The 27,037-nt window shown below is 33.2% G+C and overlaps 2 protein-coding genes and 1 non-coding gene across 3 annotated transcripts; 2 read left to right on the top strand and 1 right to left on the bottom strand.

The window, feature by feature from the left end:
• Positions 1 to 3,285: 3,285 nt before the first annotated feature.
• LOC111400435 (thioredoxin-like 1-2, chloroplastic) lies at positions 3,286 to 5,034 on the bottom strand. Its single transcript, XM_023027855.1, has 4 exons — positions 4,407 to 5,034; positions 4,093 to 4,278; positions 3,843 to 4,007; positions 3,286 to 3,758 (listed from the first exon to the last, which is right to left on the bottom strand). The coding sequence occupies exons 1-4, from the start codon at positions 4,623 to 4,625 to the stop codon at positions 3,513 to 3,515; spliced, it is 816 nt and encodes a 271-aa protein (XP_022883623.1). The 5' UTR covers positions 4,626 to 5,034; the 3' UTR covers positions 3,286 to 3,512.
• Positions 5,035 to 10,631: 5,597 nt separating this feature from the next.
• TRNAI-AAU lies at positions 10,632 to 10,705 on the top strand. The gene has a single exon. It is a non-coding gene; the product is annotated as a tRNA-Ile (tRNA).
• Positions 10,706 to 11,487: 782 nt separating this feature from the next.
• LOC111401604 (uncharacterized endoplasmic reticulum membrane protein C16E8.02-like) lies at positions 11,488 to 20,149 on the top strand. The gene is made up of 4 exons (XM_023029413.1): positions 11,488 to 11,966; positions 19,535 to 19,597; positions 19,679 to 19,750; positions 19,833 to 20,149. The coding sequence occupies exons 1-4, from the start codon at positions 11,628 to 11,630 to the stop codon at positions 19,935 to 19,937; spliced, it is 579 nt and encodes a 192-aa protein (XP_022885181.1). The 5' UTR covers positions 11,488 to 11,627; the 3' UTR covers positions 19,938 to 20,149.
• The last annotated feature ends 6,888 nt before the right edge of the window (positions 20,150 to 27,037 follow it).

Raw genomic sequence — 27,037 nt, 5'->3', positions numbered from 1 at the left:
AAACCCACTTCAAGAAAAAGAAATTTTGTCCGATTACTTTTTTTTTTTTTTTTTTTTTATTATTCAAGTATCCCAACTTATACCAGACTAAATCCTGAACTTCGAAGACCCATGCCCCTAGAACCTTGGAGGGGGTAAATCGCGGGTTATGCCTCAACTGGATCACAGGTTCCCCCCATTGACTGTACACTTCTGCGCACAAGAGACCCTCCTCCACAGTGATTGCTCCATACCAAATTTTTGGCCGCAAGTTCCCACTAGGAATCGAACTCTTCACCCTACCGCTGGAAGCGAGCCAATGTTGATTGATCCACGAGTTGAGCTGTGCCCCGGGAGGCTTGTCCAATTACTTTATATACACTAGAGGTTGTCGTAGTTGCATAATCATACGTATATGTAATACATTAACGTTTATGCACAACATGTCCTTATCATATATGACATATCTTATATGCATGAGCGTACTGTATATATACACACCAATCTTACCTTATATGCAACACTCACTTTTTAAATCAACACACACATTCCTACCATATATGTCGCTACATTCTTTGCATCATACCTAAAACTTACAATTTTACATACAATAATAATTCACTGATTCCCTTCTATCTTCCACAAGTGACGTGATATCTTCACGAAAACCGTGATGCGAAACCGAGTCTTTTATATTCCTGCAACATTTTAGATACGATTCAAGTGGTTGCGCATTAATGGGTTCAATTCAATGTGACCCTCATCTTCGTAATAAGATTGAATTGCTATATTGAAAAGGCACATCTGATGTGTTTTTTTTTTAAATACTTTGCAACCACTGTGGCATGTTTTGGTTTACTAAGGGGTGTTCTTAATTGAGATTATGATGGATTTTAAAAGTTATTCTAAATTTAGGTGCTTTCAATTGAAATTTTATTGGATTTTAATGAAATCCTTTAAAATTTAGGTATTCTCAATAACTAATGGATTTATAAAGGATTTCATTAATAGAAAGATTTTAAAAGATTCAAATGGATTTCAAGCTTAAAAAATATATCTAAGCAAATTTTTTGAAATTTCATCATTAGATTCTTATGAAATTTATAAAAATCTATTCAAATTCACAAAATTCATTAGAATTTATAATCCTTTAAAATTCATTAAATTCTTAGTTGGAACACCCTCGTAAGAGAAAGATTACATAGGATGTCAGGTTTAAGAGAGATTGAGTTATCTTTGACTACACAAACTCAATGACTAAATGGATGGTTATGGTAAGAACTTGAGAAATAATTATAATAGGCTTTTTTGTGACAATTATAGTAGGCTTATTGATGTCGATTGTCGGTTAATATATTATCAGCATTCCATCTAACCACAAATCTAGATAAAATCAATCTATTAATACAAAATGCTACAATAATTTTTATCATTGGCTTGACCTATTCAACTAAAGTAAAGTAAAATCTTAAAATATATATCCTTTTTGTTTCAAAGAGAAGGTCTTTCAAATAGAATTTACCTTAAAATTACATCACGTGTGAATTCGACTTCTTATTTAGTCAAAATTAGTAAAAACTGAACACAAATTGTTAAAACAAGGCAAGAATCCATCGAAATATCTTAATATGTTGCTTCTATATTTAATCTAAAATATTTCATTATCACTAGTTTGAACTCGATTCAATATTAGTTCTAACCTGGCATATAATATCGAAGATATCAAGGTTTTTTCATTCGATCTTCTTTAACCATACTTATATACATAATTAGTTAAGTATTCCCGTCCTCCGGAACATAGTCCAGTGGTGTAAAGGATAGAAGTGAGGTTATCTCACGCCTTGCTGACAATCGTAGTGCGGGAGTTCGATTCATGAGAAATGAAATTGGACTCCTTATAGGCATAGTGTATAGACAGCTCTTGTTCCCTGACCTATTGGGATATATCCCGCAATTTATCTCCCTCACAAATCTCTATGGACGGGACGATGGGGGCCCTCAAGATTGAAGTTGAATCCTTTTTTTTTTTTTTTTTTTTAGGATCAATTAAAGGATTTGGTAGGTCCTTGTACCACAGGACTTTCTATTTGTCGCGACCTATGGTTGATGGATAATTTGGATATCCTCGTCAGCTCCACGGTAGCTGACGAATTAGAACGCGTTTTCTGTGGGTAAAGTGGGACTGGGAACTGGGACCCTCTATATTTTGAATATCCTGTTGTCAAATTTAACTAGGTGACGTGCTCTTTGGTCGGCCCCTGTTTTGCCAGGGCCAAACAGGTTTTTCCTTTAACTGGAAATGTATCCATATTATGCGCATTCTACCCGTGAGATTCCAGGGAGAAAAACAAGCCATTTTTGTTTTTTATTCCTCCATTTGTTTCATTATTTGGTACAAGTTTTAGCTGATTTGATTGGATAAAAATTGGATTTAGTAAATTTTAATAAGAATTGGTGAAATATGTGATTGAAAAATTTATAAAAATTATGAATTCAATAAAACGTGGGATTAAAAATGAGTTTTAAGAAATGAGGATCAATTTAATATTCAATGTCTTCATGTGCACCCGGGGGCGGACCCAAACAGTTCGAACTATGGGGTCAAAAAGAAGAAATTTTTTTCGAACAACGTATCATGAACAAAAAGGAGAAATCGATTGTTTGCTGTTCATGTTCGGTGTTTGCACTTTGGGAAGAAATCGGTGGATTGCATGATATATCTATGGACTAAATAATGGATATGGATATAGATTTAGTATTTGGACTTTTTGGGGCAAAAAATTAAGTTTTCAGAAAAAAAAAAAAAAAAATTCCAAAAAAACTGTGAGGTCATTTGACCCCATGTGGGTCCGCCCCTGACCGACCACAAAAATTGATTGTGTTTTCATTCATCAATGTCATTTAACTCCTTTTAGTCCCTATTTGATTCCCCAAAAATAAAAATTTTGAATATCTTTTTAGGAGAATGTATGTGGTGAAAAAGTAGAGAAAAATTTTGGGTTCACGTATAAAATATTTTATTGTGTGAATGTGTAATAAAAAATCGTATTATTACTCTTGTTGTTCAAGAAGTATGCCATAATTCAACGATTAAGACTCTGACCAGTAATCGAAAAGTATTACCACAGCAATCTTTGAGCAATTCATACCAAAGAAATATTCAACTCCAGTTATTTTACTAATCCTTGATTATCTGATGACATTTTAGACCGCCCCTGCATCAATTCAAAATTCGAAGCTTCATAGTTCATATTATGGATAATAAAATTATACGATGTTCTATAAACAAATGACAGGAAAAAGATATTACCAAATAGAAATATATTCAGAAAAGGATAATTTTTTCCATTGAATTTCAAACTACAGAACCAAAGACAGATTAACCAAATCTGCAGGCCTTATCCAAAAAATTCAAAGCCCTGCTTTTGGAAATCCCATAAATCAAATATTTACATCTAATCACAAAAAAGAAAAATAAATAAAATTGGAGCTATTTTACTCCATAAAAATAATATTTCAATTTTCCTCTAGGTTTAGGCCATCAATACTGCATTTCCTTCCTTAAATCCCATTTTAGTCTCCTTGCTTGAAAGAATAATCTCTTTCAGCACCGATTCTTCCTTTTCATTATCTCCCTTGGTGAAATTTGGCTGTAACTTTCTTGAAATCTGACCAGTTGAAGCTAAAGCCATTAATTCTGAATCCTCAAGACCTTTGGCAGGACCAAGACAACACCTTTCTGTCCCATATTTTGCTAATGCATCCTTGAATTTCTTGATCTGCATACAAAAATTAAATCTTAAAAAATGATTCCAGAATACAAATCTCAAAAAATTAAATAGAATGTGAATATAATTACTTACAGTTGCATTAGTACAGCTGAAACTACATAATTTGCCCTCTGCACCTCTATAGAACCTAAAGAAGGGAAGGACATGAATGTGCAGACTATGGCACATGGTCTTAAGTTCTTCATAATTAACCTTGAGAAAAATTGCATCCGGGTTTGATTCAGCCAGTTGACAGATCTGTTGAAATTAATTTATCAAACTCGAGTAAATCAAAGGCAAAAAAAAATCAATTATAAGAGTATAAAAAGATAAATATTTGTACCTTAGGATGCAATGCTTTGCAGCCTCCACAACCAGGGGAGTAAAAGTCAATTATAACCAATCTATCACCAGCATTTAACAAAGAACCAACAAGTTCTTGTGCAGAATGGATCTCTATCATGTTGGGCATAAGGGTCTTTTCCCACCATCTTAGGCCTCTGCTAATGCATATTGAAGCCTGTGCATAAAATCACAATAAATAAATAAAGCTTAATTTTTGAAACCTTAACAAAATAATAATAATAATAAAATAAAAATGAAAAAAGAAAAGAATTCTCGTCAGGAAGAAAAAAGAAGCACAAAATAAAAACTTACATGGGTAGGGATATGTCTTGAAGCTTTAGCATTCCGATTGCTAAAGAATTTCTGATCTGAAAATTGTATGGGCTTTCCCATAAACTCTCTTGATTTTGAATGTGCAAACTGAAGGTTCACAATTGAAGGACAAACCCCAAAATACCCTATGGGTCTGTTCTTGATAATCGTCTCATCGGACACAGAAACAGGAAATCCAGCCTTCAAAGAACAAGACATTTCTTCAAGATTCTTCAAATTTTCAACCCTATAGCATCAAATTAAAGAACCCACAAAATTTCTCCTTTTTCTGGAGATCAAGAACCCTAATTCAAAGGACCTCAAAACTGAAATCCAAGAAAGACCGACAAAACAAAATTTCAGGAAATGTGAAATTCAACCTTATAACATCAAACCAAAACAAAACCCACGGATTCCTCCTCTTTGTAGATCAAGAACCCTATTTCTTGCGCTTATTCAAGAAAAACCAAAAGGACAAAGGACCCAGAAACTTAAATCCAAGCAAGACCCACAAAACTTTATTTTCAAGAAAAAAGTGAGAAAATATAAGAAACTGGTGATTGATAAATGGAAAGAGCGGTTTCGGTTTTTTCTTCTTGAAGCTTTGTATGGGAATGAGGAGGATAGAAAAGGTTTTTTGGGGATATATAAAGGCAAAGAGTAGGACAATGGATAAGTCATCATCCAAAACAATTTTTTAAATTTTCCTTTTCAAGAGATTTTAATGAATTCCAAGAATCCTATAATTGTCCTATAATTATGGTATGGATAATAATCGATTAATTTGATAAAATTATCCCCCATTTTTGTCTTGTGAAGCAAAGAGGGTTGGCTTAATAGTAGGATGATTCTTTTCATAATTTATGAGGTGCTTTTACGGTTAATATTAATTTCAGAATGAGGAACCCTATATTACGTACGTACTTTGTTAGGTAAAATTTAGACAATTGGGGGGGTTATGAGACTGTTGTTTCACCGCATACTTGACTACTGACTATGTCTAATCGTTGGATAATAAAATTTATATTTATTTACTATAGCATATTACAATGAAGTCCATTAAAATTTTAATTTATATTTTTTTTTCCTAAGCTTAGGTGTCGTATGCTAATTTATAGAAGAATGGAGAAGTAGAATGCCTCACTAGTCATATAGTCCTCTACAAGGATTGTCTCTATACATTTCAAAACTATTTTTAAGGTTCCATATAAACCTTTAACGTTAAAGTGATTCACAATAATAGCTATTTATTCAAATATTAATGAATTATGGTAATTAAAAAGAAAAAAGAAAAGCAAGTTCAATAATCATATTCATGGAAAAATCAAAATGAAAGGCTTAACCGCTAAAGGCTATTCATTCATGTCCTAACAATTCTCGTGAAAAGGATTTAAAAATAATAGAAATTGAGGTCCAAAATTTGTTTCTATATATAAAGTCGAATAAATGGTACATAAAACACATGCAATGCTATCTTTTACATCTATGGATCAAATTAATTTCCTTTTTGAACACGTGATGTTCATGTTAGGCACACCCAAAAGCATGCCTAGAGTAATTTAGCAAAAGATTTGTTTAAATTGTTGTCAATGATGCTAGATAACATATTCAACTTTCTATGCCTATCGTCTATGCTACATAGTAATTTCGATCTTAAGATGATATTTTCTCTTATTAATAGCGTGCAAACTTGTTCTAGGCAAATCATCTCATGATATGTGTATATTACACTTCTAAAGATAATATTGTCGAATTTATGTTTTATATAATTGAAAGATGGTTGGATAACTAAACCCTGATTTTGGTGCTATACTATTTCATATCCATTATGTTAGCCACATTTTTAATTTAATAATAAAAAATGTGCAAAAATTCATAGTTCTTAACTTTATTACAATCTCCCCTATGAAGAAACAAGTATTCGATAATTTATTTATATAAAATGGACTAAAAGCAAGGACATTTATATCGGGTATAGGCCATCAATGAAACTCAATTTATCTTATGCTACAATCTTGTGAATATAAAGAAATTGCATTACTAATTATTACAACAACCGACACCATCACTGTCTGGAATTCGATTTACAAGTCCATAATTGGACTAAAAGCCCTTTTTGTGTAGGTAGCTGGTTATGTTGGAATATAGATCAAAACTTAAATAAGACATACAAAGAGTTTAATGTCCTTAAAGGACCAAAAAGACTCAATGCTCCAAATATAAAATAAAGTAGACAAATTAATAACTGAAGATTTAAGAGATTAAATACTTATTTGCCTATCGTATCATTAAATTAGCAAATTAAATGATAAATACTAAATTGCGACAAAATATTTTCTCCACATTAACAGAATATTTGCATAAAAATCGTCACAAAAGACAAGGTGTGCTAATTAATTGAAGGCTAGAGATAAAGTCTAATAAAAAAAAAAAAAAAAGTGGGAGACATAAGTGCAAATATTAAAGACCTTCATTGCAGTTAAAATATAGTATAATTAACAAAAAGGGTTGTTATATTGACACCATAGTTTTTATTTGTTATACTACATTTTAATTGTAGTTAAACCTCTCAATCTTTACTCATCGTAACAATTATTTCTCTAATTTTTTAGTTGAATTTTTACTTCAACCTCCATTAATTAGTACATTTCATCCTTGATAATGCTTTATATCAAAATATTCTATATTTTCATACTTTGAAATAATGGAAATTTATCTTTTCATTTTTTTTTAAAATGATGAAAAAATAAGTTATATTTACGTTATTTCAATAGACTTTTTGGACATAAACTATTATCAAATATAAAATATGTTAATTAATGGAAAGTTTGAGGAAATGAATGACATTATAAATCATTAAATACATAAGATTATAATGAGCAAAGATTAAAAATCCTAACTGCAGTTAAAATGTGTGCAAGAAACAAAAATTATTTTGTGAATATAATTGTCTTTAAAAAAATTCTGGTACGAATATAATTAAACTCAAATGAGTGCCATTCTTTTATTGAAGTTAACAATAATTTCAAATCCCAATTTCATCCATTTTCTATAATTAACTCATCAGTACATTTTTTGATAGTTTATTTTTGTTCAATATAAAAAAATTAAAAATTTAAATATTCAAGTACCACCTAAAATTTTTATAGGAAAATTTTTAAAAATTATAAACCAGATCCTTTTATTTTTAACTTATCGGTACTTTTTTGATAGTTTATTTTTGTTAAATATAAAAAAAAAATCAAGAATTTAAATATTCAAGTACCACCTAAAATATTTATAAGAACTTTTTTTTTTAATTATAAACCAGACAATAGGCTAGTTTGCCCTGCGCTCCTCCCCATCCCCATATAACAGCTACTAGTTGACAATTACCAATAGCATTTTCTAAACATTTTATATACATGTCAAACCCTAGTTAGACGAGTAATTAGCCGCAATAAGTCATAGCACTTGTATAGTTCTCATTATTTTCAAAATATATTTTGGACAGAAAAATTGGACTTGAAGAGGATAATAATGTCATTGAATACTAGTCATGAAATTTGGTAGAATTAGAATTCTGATAGCTAGTATCTACCTCGTGTGGCACATTTCATATTAAAAATCGCATTACCCAACTAGCTTGTGAAATCTTACAATTGGTCAACGATTTTCAAAACAATTTGTCAATGATTTTCATATAAAAGTTGAATGTAATTATAGACATTATATTCAAATAGTATGTATTGGATTCAGGGTCGCCTCGAGATTTGGGATGCACTGTGTGTAATTTTAAAATGGTGCCCATTTCCTATTAAAGAAAACAAAAATGAAAAAACAAAACCTTATCGGCACCAATAAAAAAATAAATAAATTCAAATGGTGCACCTTTTCATCTAACAAAAACTTTACCGTCACAAAAATAACAATTAACAAGTGGACAATTAGCTCCAATAAAATGATGATGTTATGATATAAATTGTACTATTATAGAGCAAGTAACCAAGATTGATGGTGGAGTTTCTTCTCTTCTATGCTCAAGTGTTCTTCATGGCTTAAAAGGGCGAGAGTGAGGGAAATGAAGAATGGGGAATTTGGGATTATCTTTTCATTTTTTACTTTAATAATTTGAATTTTGAACTAGTAAAATAGATAGTTTGAATTTTATTTTATTTTTTTTGAAAACAAAATAGTTTAAATTTACGAAGAATTATTTATATATATTTTTCAATAATATGTTAAATTAAAAGAATACTAATGTAATATAAAATTTTTCATAAATATTGTGCTCTTTAACTTAATATAATAATAAAAATTTAAAAATAATAAAATATTTGAAATATCTAATTATACATATATGAACACCAATACCCCTACTACAATGCTAAGGTCACGTACGATCGTTCAACTTGCTCACTCTCACTCTCACTCTCAGGACTAGGGTTGGGCAAATCTCCCGAATCGAACCGAACCAAACTCGAATCGAACCGAACCTAACGATTCTTGTCAAATTAAATACCCGAACGGATATCTGAATTGAGAACCGACGGGTACGGTTCGGTTCTCGATTCTAGACCAAGAACCAAATCTTTCTAATTTTTTTTTTATATTGAGTAAATCAAATTATTTTAATTTTAATTTTTTCTAAACAAATTAACGATTTCTAAATCCAAATTTTTGACCCAATAATTTGTTTCATTTCTAATTTTTTAATTTTTGACTCAATTACCCATTTTATTATTTCATTTCTTAGCCAAACAAGATCAAATCCACTAAATAACTCTAAACACCTACACTAAAGTGCATAACATTGTCTCGACTCTCGCACTCACTCTCGCAGCCTCGCTAATATTCCAAAACCTATACAATCGTCGGCCGACATTGTGACCTCCGCCGACCGAAACTTTGATTGTAGCGATCATTTGAACAATGTAGTTTACTAGTCTCTGACATTCCAAAACTATTGAATGTATCATTAGTTGTATTTATATAATGTTGTTATAAATGTTAAAAAATTTAATTATAGTACAGAACCGAACGGAACCGAACTGAATCGAACCCGAACGGTTCCATAATTATATTTGAACCCGACAGTTGCATTTACTAGATACCAGAAAATTTTGGTTCGGTTAGAACCGAACCGACCCGCACCCACCCCTCCTTAGGGCGTTTGATTGGATTGATGGATTTTATCTTATTTAAATTACATGTGATTGATTATGTATTAATTAACTAACTATTGTAACGGCCGTTAGGATGAATAGTAGAATAATAATGACTGAATTAATTGAAATAAAACTAAAGATTATTTCACATGAAGCCTGGAGATCAGATCATGAACAAATCAAAACTCAAAAGCTACTTGCTCACTGTCTAACTAACCCTCATCAGCTACTTGCTCACTGTCTAACTAACCCTCATCATCATCATTTTAAAACACCTTTTCTTTGCTAATCTTTGTACCAAAAAGCATTCTTCAAACCGGAAAGAAGCAATAAAATTTCCAAAATTTCCTCCCCAATCCTCGAGTTAATTTATACCTTCTGCATTGGTTAAAACGACACGTTATAAATGCAAGGTAGATCTCTATCGCAAGTAAGTTAGAGAAGGTGATGACAATTTGACGATGAAGTTTGGAAATATTTGGTACTATAATTATTTTCAAGTAATCATTAGAATTTATCCTTCAGTAAAAGGTTTGTGGAAATTAAATTTATTAAAAGAGAATAAGCATGTTGAAAAATATTTGATAACTATATGGTACACTGAAATGAGTTAAGATCAATATTATTTGTTTGTTTGGGATAACTTAAAAGTTTTGATGTCAAAGTTGATAATTAATTTCGACTACACATTTCATGAGATCTATAATTTTTTTTTAAACTTTTCAAAGACACATTTCATCAATTTTTATATTAAAATCAGTTAAAGTTTTATTAAGGGATTGTTTGACAAATCTTCTGATAAAAATTGATAAATATTCGGTTGAAATTTTGATAGAGGTTTTGTGTCCACATAATGTTTGACTATCCGTAAAATCGATAAAAATTTTATTAAAAACTTTGTCAACTAACCCTAAAAATATTATCATAATGGTAATCCGTAATTATAAATGTTAAATTTGAAATTCTCCGTTGACATCATTACTCGATCACTTTATGAAGTATGAAACAATAAAAATAAAAAGGATAAAGAAGATACTTTTATACTATAATAATATGGTTTAGCATCAAGTCAACAACTGGCCTATTAGCTCAGTTGGTTAGAGCGTCGTGCTAATAACGCGAAGGTCGCAGGTTCGAGACCTGCATAGGCCATGTATCTTTTTGAAGAAATACTTTTATTCATTTTCTTTTTGGTCATCTGGCAGACATACAGCGGGCTTGCACATTAATTGGGCCATGCCCTTTATGTCCTCGCAGACTTTCAAACTTGGGCTTGCACAAAAATGAATTATTATTTTGATTAGGACTTACAAATTGATACCTACCTACTCATAGTAACAAGAACCACAAAATAATTAGTATTTATTTAATGTTGATTTTGATATCATACTTTTGAGTTGACATTGTATGTTATTTTTCAATTAATTTGCAAATTTAATACTACACAAAGGTGTGTTCTTAATATTTATATATTCAAAATTCTAATTCTTTGCTTGTTATTGATTTTGATTTTAAAGAACTAAATAGTAATTTTAACGAGTTAGAGATATATTAATAGAACAGCCCATTCGTTTATCTTAGACTAAGCCAAGTAAGAATTTGGATGTTACTATACCCCATTAGGAAAAAAATTATAAGCGTATTATCTCTAGAATAATCATATTTGGTGTACATCATAGTGTATACCATCTTTTACATTTTGTCACGTGACATTATACTGTTGGATAGTTTAAAAAGATAATACTTTTTCATTCAATTATTTGTGGACAACAATAAAAATATCAACCAAGGTGTCAAAAAAATAAAAAATGTACAAATAATATTGATTAAAGACTAATCAAAACAAATGAAAAAAGCCAAAGAATTTTATTTAAAAAAATGCAAAAAAGTGAAGGAACGCGCAGGTTAATGCGTGTTACGCTGTAGCGCACGTTAGCATATTCACACGCATAGAAACAACATCGTCAAGAAACAGCAACCAAGCATCCAAAGTTTCACCCGTCTTGTTTGGCAATCAATCTTCAAACCCTAAAATCAAAATTCAGCAAAAATTTGCAAATATATCCATTATCAGATGGGTTTATTGGATTTGGAAAAACACTTTGCTTTCTACGGAGCATATCACAGCAACCCAATAAATATTTTTATTCATATGTTGTTTGTTTGGCCAATCCTTTTCACAGCTCTTCTTCTTTTATATTTTACACCTCCTTTATTCAGTGATTCCCCAATTGTTTTGTGCGATCATAGTGTATTAGTCTTGAATTCTGGGTTCTTGTTCACTGTAATTTATGCCCTGTTCTATGTATGTTTGGATAAGAAAGCCGGCTCTTTGGCTGCTTTATTGTGCTTTTTCTGTTGGGTTGCAAGCAGTTCTGTTGCGAATCGCCTGGGATATTCTTTGGCTTGGAAGGTAATTTATTGGTTTTTATTTTTGTCTTAAATTTTGTTGTTGAATTATAAGTAATAACTAGTTTTACTTATTGAAATTGATTTATTTCTGTTTAACCCGCGAAAATAAATTCATGCTGATTCGAATTAGATTACAAATAAGTTATCCATTGAAACTAGAATTAGAAAACGAAAAGGAAAGGATCAAGGCTGTTGACAATGGATAAACAATGGGCTCCAAATGATAATCAAATAGCAGAATTCAATACAACTTATTTTGTGGCTTAATTTTATTTTAGGCGGTCGAATATAGACTTCATTCTTTCTTAAAATTGATTAGACGTGCGTATATTTGAGTTCTGGTAATGGCTTGATTTGAAAACATGGTGATTTTTGTTAATTTGAGCCTTTTAATAGTCTGTTTCATGCTTATGTGGTTTGTTGCTGTAGGAACGCCCAAGTTTGTTTGCACTTTGAGCCTATTGCACCATTTTCAGTTTTTTCCTGTCTACGCACATTGCAAAACGCTTCACCGGAATTTCTTATGGCATGGCTTTTCTGATTAAGCAAAGTAGTTGCCATTTCACAAATATATATGTTGGAATAATAACTAGTTGCAGTAATGTTCAGAACAATAAAATGCAGAAATATAAGTCTTATCGTCCGATCGAGTTTCATGATAGCACGATGTCCTAAAGTGAAATTGTCCGTTGATAATTGCCGCGACCTCCGTGGACAATCACTCCCAGGATACAACGATCGTAAACTACTTGTGCAGCAATCACAAATGGTTTTTCCAGAACAAACAATTGTACTCCAAAATATATGTAAAAACTCGAGTATAAGAAAATCAGAATATGAAAATGAAGGATTGATACAAGAGGATTTTTCTATTTTCTTTTTTGTGTGTACTTTTCCCAAAACGAGATATGAGTTTATATAGGCAAGATGGAAGTAACAGTCTCCACCATGATCAGAGATTAATTCAGAATTTTAATGATTGAGTATTGGGTATTTTAATGACTGTTAATGAGTTGTTACAAAAATAAACAGTCAGAAAATACTGGTTAGTTTTACCCATTAAATAATAAAAAAAACATTTATTTTATTCAAGGAAGCCCAAGAGCCCAAGGCCCCAAGACCTCAATCAAGACATTTTAATATCTGCGTGGGGAGTGACTCAAATCCCTGACGTCCCACACAAATGCCACATTTTCCTCCATTTTGGCACTTTATCTAATTTGATTATTTCTTTCACATTTTATATTTATACCATAAATATATAACAATCCACCACATGAAAGAAATAAGATAAATGAAAATATTACTCTGGATTACGGTAGAAATCATGCAGGCTTAGGTGTTTATCGACTTGAACCTTGGTTTTGTATATTATCGAGCTTACTAATTGTAGAGTGAACTATGTCTTGAACTCTACAATTATAGTTGCAAACTGAAACAATAGAACACACACATGATTTCTAGAACAGTAATTAAGTTCTCACGGTTGTGTTCATTTCGGCCGTGAACTTTCCCAATTTCTTTGAGTGCTCTAGAGAATTCGCCTCAATTCTCATAGGAAGCGGCCCCACCTCCACACTTAAATAGGTGCTTCTATCAAGAGTGCACTGTATCTAAACACTCCACTGAATATCAGCTATAGTAAGCATTAAGAGTATTAGCTCATCCTCTAATCAATACAGTTGGTACTACGCATCATAGGGAGGTGTTTGGAATAAATCCAATGTAGTACCCCCACAGACCACTCCAATAACTTTGTTGTCCCATTGAACCTTGACCATGGGATCTCCAATTGCAAGGTTGGGTTTCCATTATAGGTGATCTAATAAGTAATAGGCTTTAGCCCCATCCCCCTCGATGTTTGTTAAATTAGCTCTCTAGCCAATCCTTTGGTTAATGGGTCAGCAATGTTATCATTTGACTTCACATAGTCAATAGCTATAATCTCATCCTTAAGCAGCTGACGCACAGTATTGTGCCTCCTACGAATATGTCTAGACTTTCCATTGTAGGATGAATTTTGAGCTCTTGAAATAGCTGCTTGACTGTCACAATGTATTGAAATAATTGGAAATGGTTTGGACCACAAAGGAACATCCATAAGAAAATTCCTTAACCATTCAGCCTCCTCACCTGCCTTATCTAAAGCTATGAACTCAGATTCCATAGTAGATCTAGCAATGCATGTTTGCTTAGTGGATTTTCAGGAGACAGCACCGCCTGCTAATGTAAATATATATCCACTTGTAGATTTACTTTCATTGGTATCGGAAATCCAATTAGCATCACAATATCCCTATAGCAGGGAATTTGGTATAATATATTTCTCAGTCTAGAGTGTATCTGAAATACCTCAAGACTTGAATGAGAGCATCCCAATGTTCACTGTTAGGATTACTAGTATACCTGCTAAGTCTACCGACATCATATGCTATATCAGGTCTTGTACAGTTCATGAGATACATGAGACTGCCAATTACTTTAGCATATTCTAAAGCGGAAACACTAGGACTTAAATGTTTTCTCAAATGACGGCTTGCATCATAAGGTGTTTTAGTAGGAATACAGTTGTATTGATTAACCTTCTTAAGCACCTTTTCTACATAATGTGATTGGATCAAAATAATTCCTTCAGAATGTTTTACTATTTTGATTCCTAGAATAACATTAGCAACACCCAAATCTTTCATTTCGAAGTGCTTGTTCAGAAACTGTTTAGTTTTATTAACCACATCTAAACTAGTTCCCATAATCAGCATATCATCAACATATAAGTAAATTATCACACCACAATTATTTTCAAATTTGCTATATATATATTTCTCTGCTTCATTTATTACATAACCACTTGATGTCAAAACTGTATCAAATTTTTCGTGTCATTGCTTAGAAGTTTGTTTAAAGCCATAAAGGGATTTTTTAAGTCTACATACTTTATCCTCAAGGCCTTCTACAACAAATCCTTCAGGCTGATCCATATAAATCTCCTCTTCTAAGTATTCATTTAAAAATACAGTCTTGACATCTATTTGATGTATAATAAGATCATACAGTGAGACAATTGCAATTAAAATCTTAATAGAAGTAATCCTAGTAACGGGTGAATAAGTATCAAAGAAGTCAACTCCTTCTTTATGTTTATAGCATTTAGCTACAAGTCTTGCTTTATACTTATCAATTGAATCATCAGGTTTAAGTTTTTTCTTAAACAACCATCTACACCCAATTGTCTTACATCCTTGAGGTAAGTCCACTAACTCCCAAGTATTATTAGATACAATTGAATCATATTCACTATTTACAGCTTCCTTTCAAAATATAGAAGCTGGTGAAAACATAGTTTCACCAAAAGTACTAGGATCATCCTCTACTAAGTAGGTTATAAAGTCAGGACCGAAAGAAGTAGTGGTCCTAGGTCTTTTGCTTCTCCTAATTTCAGCTTCTTCTAATTCAGATGACTCCTCTCTAACACTAGGAGGAATACTAAAAGAACTGTTTGGTCCTTCAGACTTTTCTTTGAACGAAAATCTATTTTCAAAAAATTCAACATCTTTAGTTCAAATATTGTGTTCTTTTCAATCAAATTATTTTTAGAGTCAATAACTAAAAATCTATAGGCATTACTATGAAAAACATAACCTATAAAAACACAATCAACAGTTTTCGGACCAAATTTAGTTCTTTTAGGTGCTAGAATAGAAGCTTTAGCTAAATACCCCCACACTTTAAGGTATTTATATGAAGGTGTTCTGCCATTCCACTTTTCTTAAGGAAATTTATTATTTTTCTTACTAGGAATTCTGTTAAGAATATAACATGTAATAAGAAGTGCTTCTTCCCACATGTTAAAAAGTAATCCATAAGAGTTTAGCATTGATATGACCATATCCTTAAGGGTTCGATTTTTCCTTTCAGCTACATCATTAGATTGGGGAGAATAAGGTGGAGTAGTCTCATGATACCATTCTCAACACAAAATTTATCAAAATCTCCTATATATTCTCCTCCCCTATCATATCTTAAAACTTTAATATTTTTGTCTAGCTGATTTTCTATTTCAGTTTTATAGGAAATAAATTTTGAATAACTTTCATCCTTGCTCTTAAGTAGATAAATATAACAATACCGAGAATAATCATCAATGAAAGTTAAGAAATATTTATTTCCACCACGAGTAACATATCCTTTTAAGTCACATAAATCAGAATGTATCAAACTTAAAACCGAAGTAGTCCTATCAACACGAGGAAATGGTTTTCTAGAATATTTAGATTCAACACATGTTTCACACTTTGAATTTGGACAATTATCGATTTTGGGAATGTTTCCCAAAGTCATTAATTTTTTAATGGAAGTTTTATTAACGTGTCCAAGTCTAGCATGCCACAAATCATAAGTATCCAATAAGTAAACGGAAGAGCTAGATGCTTTGTTGTTAATTACAGAGACATTGAGTTTAAACGAACTCTCATCTGCATACCCTTTCCCAACAAAGGAACCACCCTTAGACAGTACAACTTGACCACTTTCTAACACAATCTTAAAATCCTTTTTGACTAAGATAGATCCAGACACTAGATTTTTCCTAATATCAGGTATATAAAGGACATCCTTCAAATTGAGGATATTTCCAGAAGTAAATCTAAGCGTTACTGTTCCTTTCCCCTCGATTTTAGAGGAGGAAGCATTCCCCATGAACATACATTCTCCATCACTAGCGGGAGTGAATGAAGAAAATGCACCTCTCGTGCAGCAAAATGTTTGGTAGCTTCAGAATCTACCCACCAGTCTGTCATGTTGCTTACTTGATTCACTTCTATCACCATAGCAGAGAAATTTCCATCCTCTACCACATGTGCCTGATGCTTCACATCTTTTCCTTTCCTATTTCTGCAATCCTTTGCAAGGTGACCTGATTTACCACAAACAAAACAGTCACCAACAATTTTATTCTTAAACTGGGGCTTAGACCGATTGTTCTTTCCTACAAATTGTTTTCCCTTGTTTCTGCCTTTGAAATTCTGACCCCTTATAAAATTTCCAACTGGTTTCTCACTTCCAGAACTTCCTTCAATAAGATTAGCCTTGGTATCAAAGTCTGGCCTTTCTTTATGTTCTGTCATTCTATTGTTCTCCTCAATTCTAATCCTGATAATCAGATCCTCTAAGAACATTTCTCTTACGCTTCAAACCATTTTTATACTCTTTCCAAGTAGGTGACAATTTTTCAATAATAGCTGACACTTGAAAGCCCTCACAGATTTTATATCCTTCAGCAATAATTTCATGAATTATAATCTGCAATTCTTCAACTTGATTGACCACAGTTCTAATATCATTCATTTTAAAATCTAAAAATTTTTCCACAACAAATTTCTTAGTTCCAGCATGTTCTGTAGTATATTTCTTTTCTAATGAATTCCATAATTCTTTTGCAGATTTACACGACAAGTAAACATCATATAGATCTAACGTCAAACAATTCAGAATATAATTCCTGCACATATAATCTTTATGTTCCCAATTAGTTAAATCCTCTATTTCCTTATCAGTAGGATTATCAACAATTGCAACAACGGGTTTATCTGATTCAATAACATCAACGACTTTAAGTGTTGTCAAATAAAATCGCAGTTTCCTTTGCCATCTCTTAAAATTCTTTCCATCAAATAACTCAGGTTTTTCAGAATACTTAGGAACAGATATCTCTACAGCAGACATGACAACTAATTATAAAGAAAATTTCACTTTAGATTGTTGGAATAATAACTAGTTGCAGTAATGTTCAGAACAATAAAATGCAGAAATATAAGACTTATCGTCTGATCGAGTCTCGTGACAGCACGATGTCCTAAAGTGAAATTGCCCATCGATAATCGCTGCGACCTCCGTGGACAATTACTCTCAGGATACAACGATCGTAAACCACTTGTGCAGCAATCATGAATAGTTTTTCCAGAACTCTCAATTGTAATCCAAAATATATGTAAAAATCCGAGTATAAGAAAATCAGAATATGAAAATGAAGGATTGATACAAGAGGATTTTTCTATTTTCTTTTTTTGTGTGTATTTTTCCCAAAACGAGATATGGGTTTATATAGGCAGGATGGAAGTAACGGTCTCCACCATGATCAGAGATTAATTCAGAATTTTAATGATTGTTAATGGGTTGTTACAAAAACAAACAGTTAGAAAATATTGGCTAGTTTTACCCATTAAATAATAAAAAAAACATTTATTTTATTCAAGAAAGCCCAAAGCCCCAAAGCCCCAATCAAGACATTTTAATATCTGCGTGGGGAGTGACTCGAACCCCTGATGTCCCACAACAAATGCCACATTTTCCACCACTTTGGCACTTTATCTAATTTGATTATTTCTTTCACATTTTATATTTATACCATAAATATATAACAATATAATCGAACAAAATTTTTCTCTCTCTATCTAGGCTGCAGGAATGGAATCTAAATGCAAACATGTCTTGAATTTTTGCAGGGAAAATACTGCCTTAAACATTTGTAGTTGACCATTACAAATAAATACAACACCAGAATATGTAGCAAGGGCCTTGGTTTACACATTGCATTCCTGAACTTATTAGAACGTTTACCAGTAGTTTAGCGCGCATAGCTTCTACATCATTTTGGCATCATTTTGGATGCTATAAGCATTTTCCTTTATCGAAATTTTTAGTCCTGTTGGTTGATGGCTTTTCGTAGGTATTCTTCTGGGAGAGTGGAACTGAATAACAATTAGTTCAATCATTTTCTAATTACGATCTAATACACAGTAAATTTACATGTGAAAAGGGCTGTATCGCACCTTAATGGCCTTTTAATAGGACCCCCACTTATTTCTTCATTGTACTGTAATCGTCAAATCCATTTCATTTGAACTGTTGAATTTGGATATTGCTTGTTAATTTTCCTGAACTTTGATGAAAATAGATAGTATCGATATCATCAAGATTGTATTAGTTGTTTGTGGCGTAAAATATTCTCTGCAAATCTGTCCATGTTGAGACTTGAGAGTAATTGAGTATAAACTGCGTATTACATTTGAGAATGGATGCTCCACATGATGACCTTAACTTCATCATATTCATTCAGCTTTTGAAAACTTTAATCTACACTTGCAAGAATTGAAGTCCATGCTTATGGTTTCAACTTCATAAACATCGTATATGGTAGTATCTTAGCTCTTGGGTTCTGTTCTTTTCTCTTACAGCTGTAATGTTGACTTGTGTGCTTTCAAACTTCAAATTGAAATTTAGCCACTTGCATTTTTTTCATGTGTGTTCTGCAACGATGTTGTTAGATGGAATTTGTTGTGTTATATGACTTAACAGGAGTTATTTGGAAATAACATGGGTTATCTGGAATATAATTTAAAGTAAACTGATGGTTACTAATGCTTGGTTTCAAACTTTGGAATGAATATTTGCAGTCGGCAAGAAAAAAAAATATATAAAAATATTTGTTACATGATCAGTGAAAGATGCTTAGTCGCAAATTCATTTTCATTGTGTGTAGTTTGATACTGATAATGACAGTAATTTTCTCAGGTTGTCCTGGCATCTCAGTTATTCTGCTGGACAGGACAGTTTATAGGCCATGGTGTATTTGAGGTAATTACTCGCCTAAGGTACTCTGCCTTGTTTGCTCTTTCATTTTCTCTCCTTTATTACATATAGCTTTTTGATTTGTAGAAACGAGCACCTGCTCTTTTAGACAACCTGGTTCAAGCATTCCTGATGGCACCTTTCTTTGTATTGCTGGAGGTAAATTTATCAGTTCTCTCAGACATGAAATGTTCTTGCTGGTTTGTATGTATTATTACTAAGAGCTCTCTGTTCCTTACAGGCTCTATCATTCTTTGGTTATGAACCATACCCAGGGTTTAACACTCGGGTTAAAGCAAAAATTGATGCTGAAATCAAAGAATGGAAGGAGAAGAAAATTTCGTAAATTGAACAATTTCATATCGAAACAATACACTTCTTTCTTCCCTCATCTTACACTTCTGTTGTAACTTGACTCCCTGAATGTCTATATATTGAACTGTGTAACAAACACCATCGTGTGGTTTATGCTCAAAGTGTCCTCTCCCAACTTATGGATGCACAATGACAAGCAGCTTGGTCTGATGGTTGTTGCATTGTCTGGTCAATTCAATTCTATATCGTACTTGTCCAGAGTCATACTAGAATAATTGTCCTGAAGTTCCTCTCCCCCATTTTCATACACGGGGGATGTGCACGGTATGTTGATAGGGTTCCTGAAAGTATGCCCGCCGAGGGTCAATTTCTATTTTCAGGTCTTGGAATAAGGTCTTGCCCGTGGTTTTATTCTTGGAGTAGCACAACAAACCTGTTCCCAGGCTTGATTACTAAATGCCCCTGTTCTGCATCAAATTCCTCCGTTCCATCATAGCATCCCACTGGCCTGTTCCGTTGTGCATGGTAGCAAGAAGAACACAATCACTGCTATGATACCCGTTCTCCATACAATCGCATTGCATTCCTTTCCATTGTCATACTCATTATATCTTGATAAGCCTCCTCGACTATTCCAGCTCTACAGAGAATATCCACCATGCTTCCATAGTGCTTTAGCCTTTATGGTTGGTCGGATATGGTATTCGTCATCCACACAACAAAAAATCTCCTTCCCTTGTCGACCATGCTGCGTGAATGGCATTTTGAGCTTCTCATATACTAATGTCGAGGAGAGCTCCAATGCTTCATGAGCAACCGTAATATTATAGTGTTCCATATTTACTGAATTCCTGTCAAGCACATTCTCAAACACCTTGTAGGCTTCCTCTATTGCTCTACACCCTGCATACATATCAATCAATGAATTTCAAACAGAAACAATCCCAGTAAAGCTATCAGCATGTGAACGCACTCATCGACCAAAATCTAACCCGGCCAATGAAGAACTTGTAAGGAATTGTTAAACAATCGTGTGGGCTATGTGTAAATTGTTGTGTATTAAATTAAAGGCTATCGAATTCGGTTGAACTCAATTAAAGTGATCTAATAAGACTTCGATTTTGGGTTTTAATGTACCCAAATAAAGTATGGATTTACATATGTGCAGAGACTCGGTTCAAGTCCTAATTCTATGATGGGCCGAATTAGGTCAAAGAGCGTCGCTATATAAATATGGTTATGGTCTGCAGATCAAACGTACGTATTATTCATTCTCTTCTGCATTCCATCACAGAGAGAAAAATGAGATTGCGTGTAGATTTGGAAGATTATACCGCGTGATTCAATTATTGCAAATAACCATGTCTAATTCAGGTAAAATCTCTCTACAATTCTTCAATTTCTTGATGATTAAACATGAAAGATTTAGTGATTTAAAGCATTAAATTATCTTACAAGTGGTATCAAAGCCTTTTCATGTTGAATCATTGAGAATCGAATAATTTATTTGATTCTTGCAATATTCTTTTGAAGTTTTCAGATTTAACAATTTTAGATCTTTATTTTGTTGAATTTGAAAACTTTTACGATATATTTTTCGTTATTATTTTTCATATTTGGATTAAAGACTTTGGAATTTAGGTTTTGAATTTTCTTGAGGAATTACAGATTTTTGGATTTAAAATTTCAGATTTTGGGTTCAAAAAAAAAAAGGCTGTACTGGCCAGCAGCCGGCGTCATTGCTTCGGGCGGCGCCAACAGGCACCACGAAGGGAGGAGAAAAGAAATTATTTTTTTTGGTTTTTAGTTTTTTTTTGGATTTGGGGGCGGGGGCTTCTTTGGTAAATTAGGAAATTTGAGGCTTCTAGTTGCAATTAGGGTTAGGGTTATAAAATTAAGGTTTCAGTCTCTAACATATAAGGTATATTCAAGTTTGGACCTTTAGGTTTTGGATTTAATTATTCAGTCTCTATGGTTTAAAAATTAATTAATTCGGGCCATTAAAGTTCTGAATTAATTCAAATTGGCCCCCAAAGTTTATAGTTAATTTAAATTGGCCTCCAAAGTTTATAATTGATTCAAATTTACCCCTAAAGTTTAAAATTTTCAAAATTGATCCCTAAAGTTTTGGATTGGTTAATTTTTGGCCCCCTAAAGTTTTAAATTTTTCTAATTGATCTTCTAAAGTTTTGAATTAATTGATTATCATCCATAAAGTTTCAAATTTATTAATTTCAACCTCTAAAGTTTGGAATTAATTAATTTTGCTCCCTTAGAGTTTTGAATTATTAATCCTAAGGCTTCTAAAGTTTAAAACTAAACAAAATATGCAAAATTGGTGATTCTATTTCTCAAATTTTGGTACTAAGGACTCTTTTAAGATATATAATATTCGAAAGTTGATTGAAGCAACATGTTGCCGAAGCAACATGTTGCCAAAGCAACATCTCTTGTGGAAATTGATTAACTTAGAATATTAAAAGGTGTTTGTGCATGTGTTATTCATGGGAATATTGGTCGGCTCAAAGGAAGGAAGGTTAATATTTAGCAGAATACACGTGCACTTGTGGTGATAAACGTGTGATAATTATTTGATTTAATGTGTAATCAATAAATCGGTCCAAAGAAAGGTTTATTGATTGACACGTTGTTTTATCATCAATGTTTGATCACTACGCCAAGAGTACCGCTTACAAGTCAATATCTCTGTCCAAATACTAGATATTGATGTTGTGCTTGGTATCTTGTGATGGGCTCTACCATTATTTGAGAATATTATTATTTGCATATTAAAGATATTCATGCGAGCTATTCATAATAATCATTCTCTGATTCAGTTTCAGGTTTTGCTGTTAATATCTCTGCTAGCATCAATTCAATTCCAATGCTAAATGGCACAAACTTCAAGGAGTGACAAGAGAACGTGAGGATTGTTCTCGGAGTCATGGACCTGGACCTTACTTTACGGGTCAATCAACCTGCTGCACTAATTGATAAGAGTACCTCTAATGACAAGAGGGAGATGGAGAAGTGGGAACGATCGAACCGTATAAGCTTAATGGTCATGAAGCGTGCTATTCTAGAAGCATTCCGGGGCACTATGTCCGATAAAGTGACTACGACTAAGGGTTTCCTTAAGGACCGTGAGAAGAGGTTTGTCAAGAATGAAAAGGCTGAAACAAGTACAATTTTGGCAAACCTTATCTCAATGAGGTATAAAGGGAAATGAAACATTTGGGAGTATATTATGGAAATGTCTTAAATTGCTTCAAAACTAAAGGCACTCAAGTTGGATTTATCTGAAGACTTGTTGGTGCACTTGGTTCGATATCCCTTTCGGCACTTTCAGTCAATTCAAGGTGAGCTACAACTGTCAAAAGGACTCATGGTCCCTTAATGAACTCATCTCACACAGTGTCCAGGAAGATGAAAGATTGAAGCATGAGAAGATAAAAAGTACTCATTTAACCAGCACCTCTAAGGACAAAAGGAACAAGAAAATGAAGATTAATAAGGAAGCTGTGGACACAGCACCACAAAAGAAACAACATAAGGAACCAACTGAAGGTGGATGTTTCTTCTGTAGAACTGTAGGTTATAAAAAGAAGAATTGCACCAATTACCATGCATGACGTGTAAAGAAAGGTATTCTTTTTCATTTGCTTTGTTCTGAGATTAATTTAACTTCAGTACCTAGATATACATGGTGGATTGATTCTGGTGCAACAACTCACATCAATATGTCTATGTAGAGTTGCCTGAGTTGTCGAAAACCAAGTGATAGTGAAAGATACATCTATGCTGGCGACGGCAAGAAGGTGGAAGTAGAGGCAATAGGGAAATTTAGATTATTGTTAAAGACTGAATTTTATTTGGATTTTGTTGAGACATTTATTGTACCGTCTTTTAGACAAAATTTGATTTCTATTTCTGTTTTGGACAAATTTGGTTATTCTTGTTCATTTGGAAATGAAAATTTTAGTTTGTTTCATGATTCAAAATTGGTTGGTTCCGATTCTTTATCAAGTTACAATAATCTTTATTCAATTGATACAACTGCTTTTTATAATGAAACTTTGCATGTGAGTACTCGAGGTGTAAAGTGAAAAATAATCGGCGAGAATTCTGCCTCGTTGTGGCATAGATTAGGTTACATCTCCAAAAGGAGAATTGAGAGACTTGTGTCTGACGGGATTTTCGACCCTCTTGACTTCACAGATTATGATTTGTGTGTCAACTGTATAAAGAAAAAACAAACCAATAAAAGGAGATTTCAAGCCAATAGGACTTCAGACATCTTAGAACTTATACATACGGATATTTGTGGACCATTCCCTATGAGTTCTTGAAATGGTCAACAATATTTTATAATGTTCATAGATGACTTTTCAAGATATGGCTACATATACCTCATTCATGAAAAACCACAGTCACTGGATGTGTTCAAAAACTATAAAGCTAAAGTTGAGAACCAACTCGGCAAAAGGATTAAAAGCGTTAGATCTGACCGTGGAGGTGAATACTATGGAAGATATGACGGTTCAGGTGAACAACATCCAGGACCATTTGCTAAATTCCTAGAAGAATGCGGCATCGTCCCACAGTACACTATGCTAGGTTAGCCCACTATGAATGATGTTGTTGAGAGACGAAACAGAACGCTTAATGACATGGTGAGGATTATGATTAGTCATTCTACCTTACTAGAATCTCTCTGGGGTGAAGCATTAAAGGCCGCAACTTATATACTCAGCAGAGTCCCAACTAAGGCCACTGATAAAACCCCATATAGGCTTTGGACGGGCAAGAGGCTTAGTTTAAAGTATATACATATTTGGGGGTGTCCAGCTGAGGCAAGATACTATAAGCCAAATGAAAAGAAACTAGATGCAAGAACCATCACCTGCTATTTTATTGGATATTCTAAAAGATATAGGAGTTACAAGTTTTATGATCCCACAACTAAAGCAATTTTCGAGACAGGAAATGCTTGGTTTTTTGAGAATGTTGAGTTTGCGGGGGGATAAGATGTTACAGGCTTTGTCTTTGAGGAGGAATATGTTGAAATTTCTCCAATTGTCATTGACAATGATCAGGTTTCTATCCCTGATATTGTTCAAGAAGCAACTCTGGATCAAGACCTCTCTCTCAAGATCAACAAATTGTTCCAGAAGAACAACTCTACAGCCTCAAGAACTAATGTTATTAAGAAGATCAACTAGAGAGAGGAGAAGTGTGGTTTCAAATGATTACATCATATTTCTCTAAGAACATGACGTTGACATTGGAATGGTGGGAGATGATCCGATCAACTTTCATCAAGCTATGGAAAGTTCTAACTCTTGAAAGTGGCTCGATGCCATAAATGAAGAGATAAAGTCCATGAAGGACAATGCCGTATGGGACCTCGTTCCATTGCCTGAAGGTTCGAAACCCATTCGTCGCAAATGGATATTTAAGACCAAGAGGGATTCAAAAGGTGATATAGAGAGGTATAAGGCTCGTCTTGTCGCAAATGGCTTTACACAGAAAGAAGACATCGATTCTAAAGAGACTTACTTTCCAATTTCTTCGAAAGACTCTTTCAGGACTATAATGGTATAGGTAGCGCATTTCGATCTTGAGCTACATCAGATGGATGTTAAGATAGTGTTGAAACAATTTATATGGTACAACCAAAAAATTTTGTACTGGACGATGCAAAGCAAATGATTTGTAAATTAAAGAAATCCATCTATGGATTTAAACAGGCGTCTCGTCAATGGTATTACAAGTTTCATCAGGTGATCATCTCATTTGGTTTTGAGATGAATTTGGTCGATGATTGTATATACAAAAAGTTCAGTGGGAGTAAGTATATTTTTCTAGTTTTATATGTCGATGACATATTGCTTGCCAGCAACGATATAGGTTTATTGCACGAAACCAAGAGATTTCTAGCAAAGAATTTTGAGATGAAAGATCTTGGTGACGCCTCTTTTGTATTAGGAATTCAGATACACCGAGATCGTTCTCGGGATATTCTTGGATTATCACAAAAGAGTTATATCGAAAATGTTCTTAAAAGATATGGCATGTAAGATTGTAAATCAGGTGACACCCCCGTGGCCAAAGGAGACAAGTTCAGCTTAAATCAGTGTCCTAAAAATGACTTAGAAATTAAGGAAATGCAGAAAATTCCTTATTCTTCAGCTACAGGGAGTCTAATGTATATTCAGGTTTGTACGCGTCCGGATATAGCGTACATTGTTGGGATGTTAGGGAGATATTTAAGTAACTGGGGAATAGATCATTGGAAAGTAGCCAAACGGGCCATGCGGTATTTACAAAGAACAAAAGACTACATGCTCACATACAGGAGATCGGATTAGTTGGAGATCATCGGTTATTTTGATTTCGATTTCACAGGATGCCAAGATAGTAGGAGATCCACTTTAGGCTATATTTACTTGCTTCCTGGATGTGCTATTTCCTGGAAGAGTGCTAAGCAAACACTCATAGCTACTCCACCATGGCAGCGGAGTTTATAGCGTGTTATGAGGCATCAAATCATGAAATATGGCTGCGTAATTTTGTCACTGGGCTGCGCATTGTGGACAATATAGAAAGAGCACTTAAAATATTTTGTGACAATAAATAGCAGTACTGTATTCTAATAACAACATGAGCTCGATGAAATCAAAATATATAAAGATCAAGTTCCTGGTTGTTAAAGAAAGAGTTCAGAGTAGACAGGTGCCAATAGAGCATATTGGGACAAACTCCATGGTAGCGGATCCGCTTAATAAGGTATTGATACCCAAGGTCTTTCATGAGCACACTGCTCATATGGGTGTAATGTCTCTTGAAAATATCTAGTTTCAGTGGGGTTTGTATTTTTGTTTTTCATATTGGACACATGTACTGTTATTTTAGATACGGTTTAAGGTTAAAGTTATTTTTGGTTATAAAGTTATTTATTTTATTATCTCTGAACTTGTTTAAAATGATCTCACTAAGGCATTAAGGTGGACCAGCTGGAAATAGGCATGTTGCAGATCACATCACATGTAATTTCCATGCTACACATCCATGTTTGATCCATGTCATTCGGTTATATCGATATATGTGACCATTGATGGGTTTAGCTAT

Source organism: Olea europaea, chromosome 10, assembly GCF_002742605.1.
Source record: "Olea europaea var. sylvestris chromosome 10, O_europaea_v1, whole genome shotgun sequence".
NCBI lineage: Eukaryota > Viridiplantae > Streptophyta > Magnoliopsida > Lamiales > Oleaceae > Olea > Olea europaea.
Note: the sequence above shows the minus strand (reverse complement) of the source record. Positions and strands in the feature narration are given on the sequence as shown.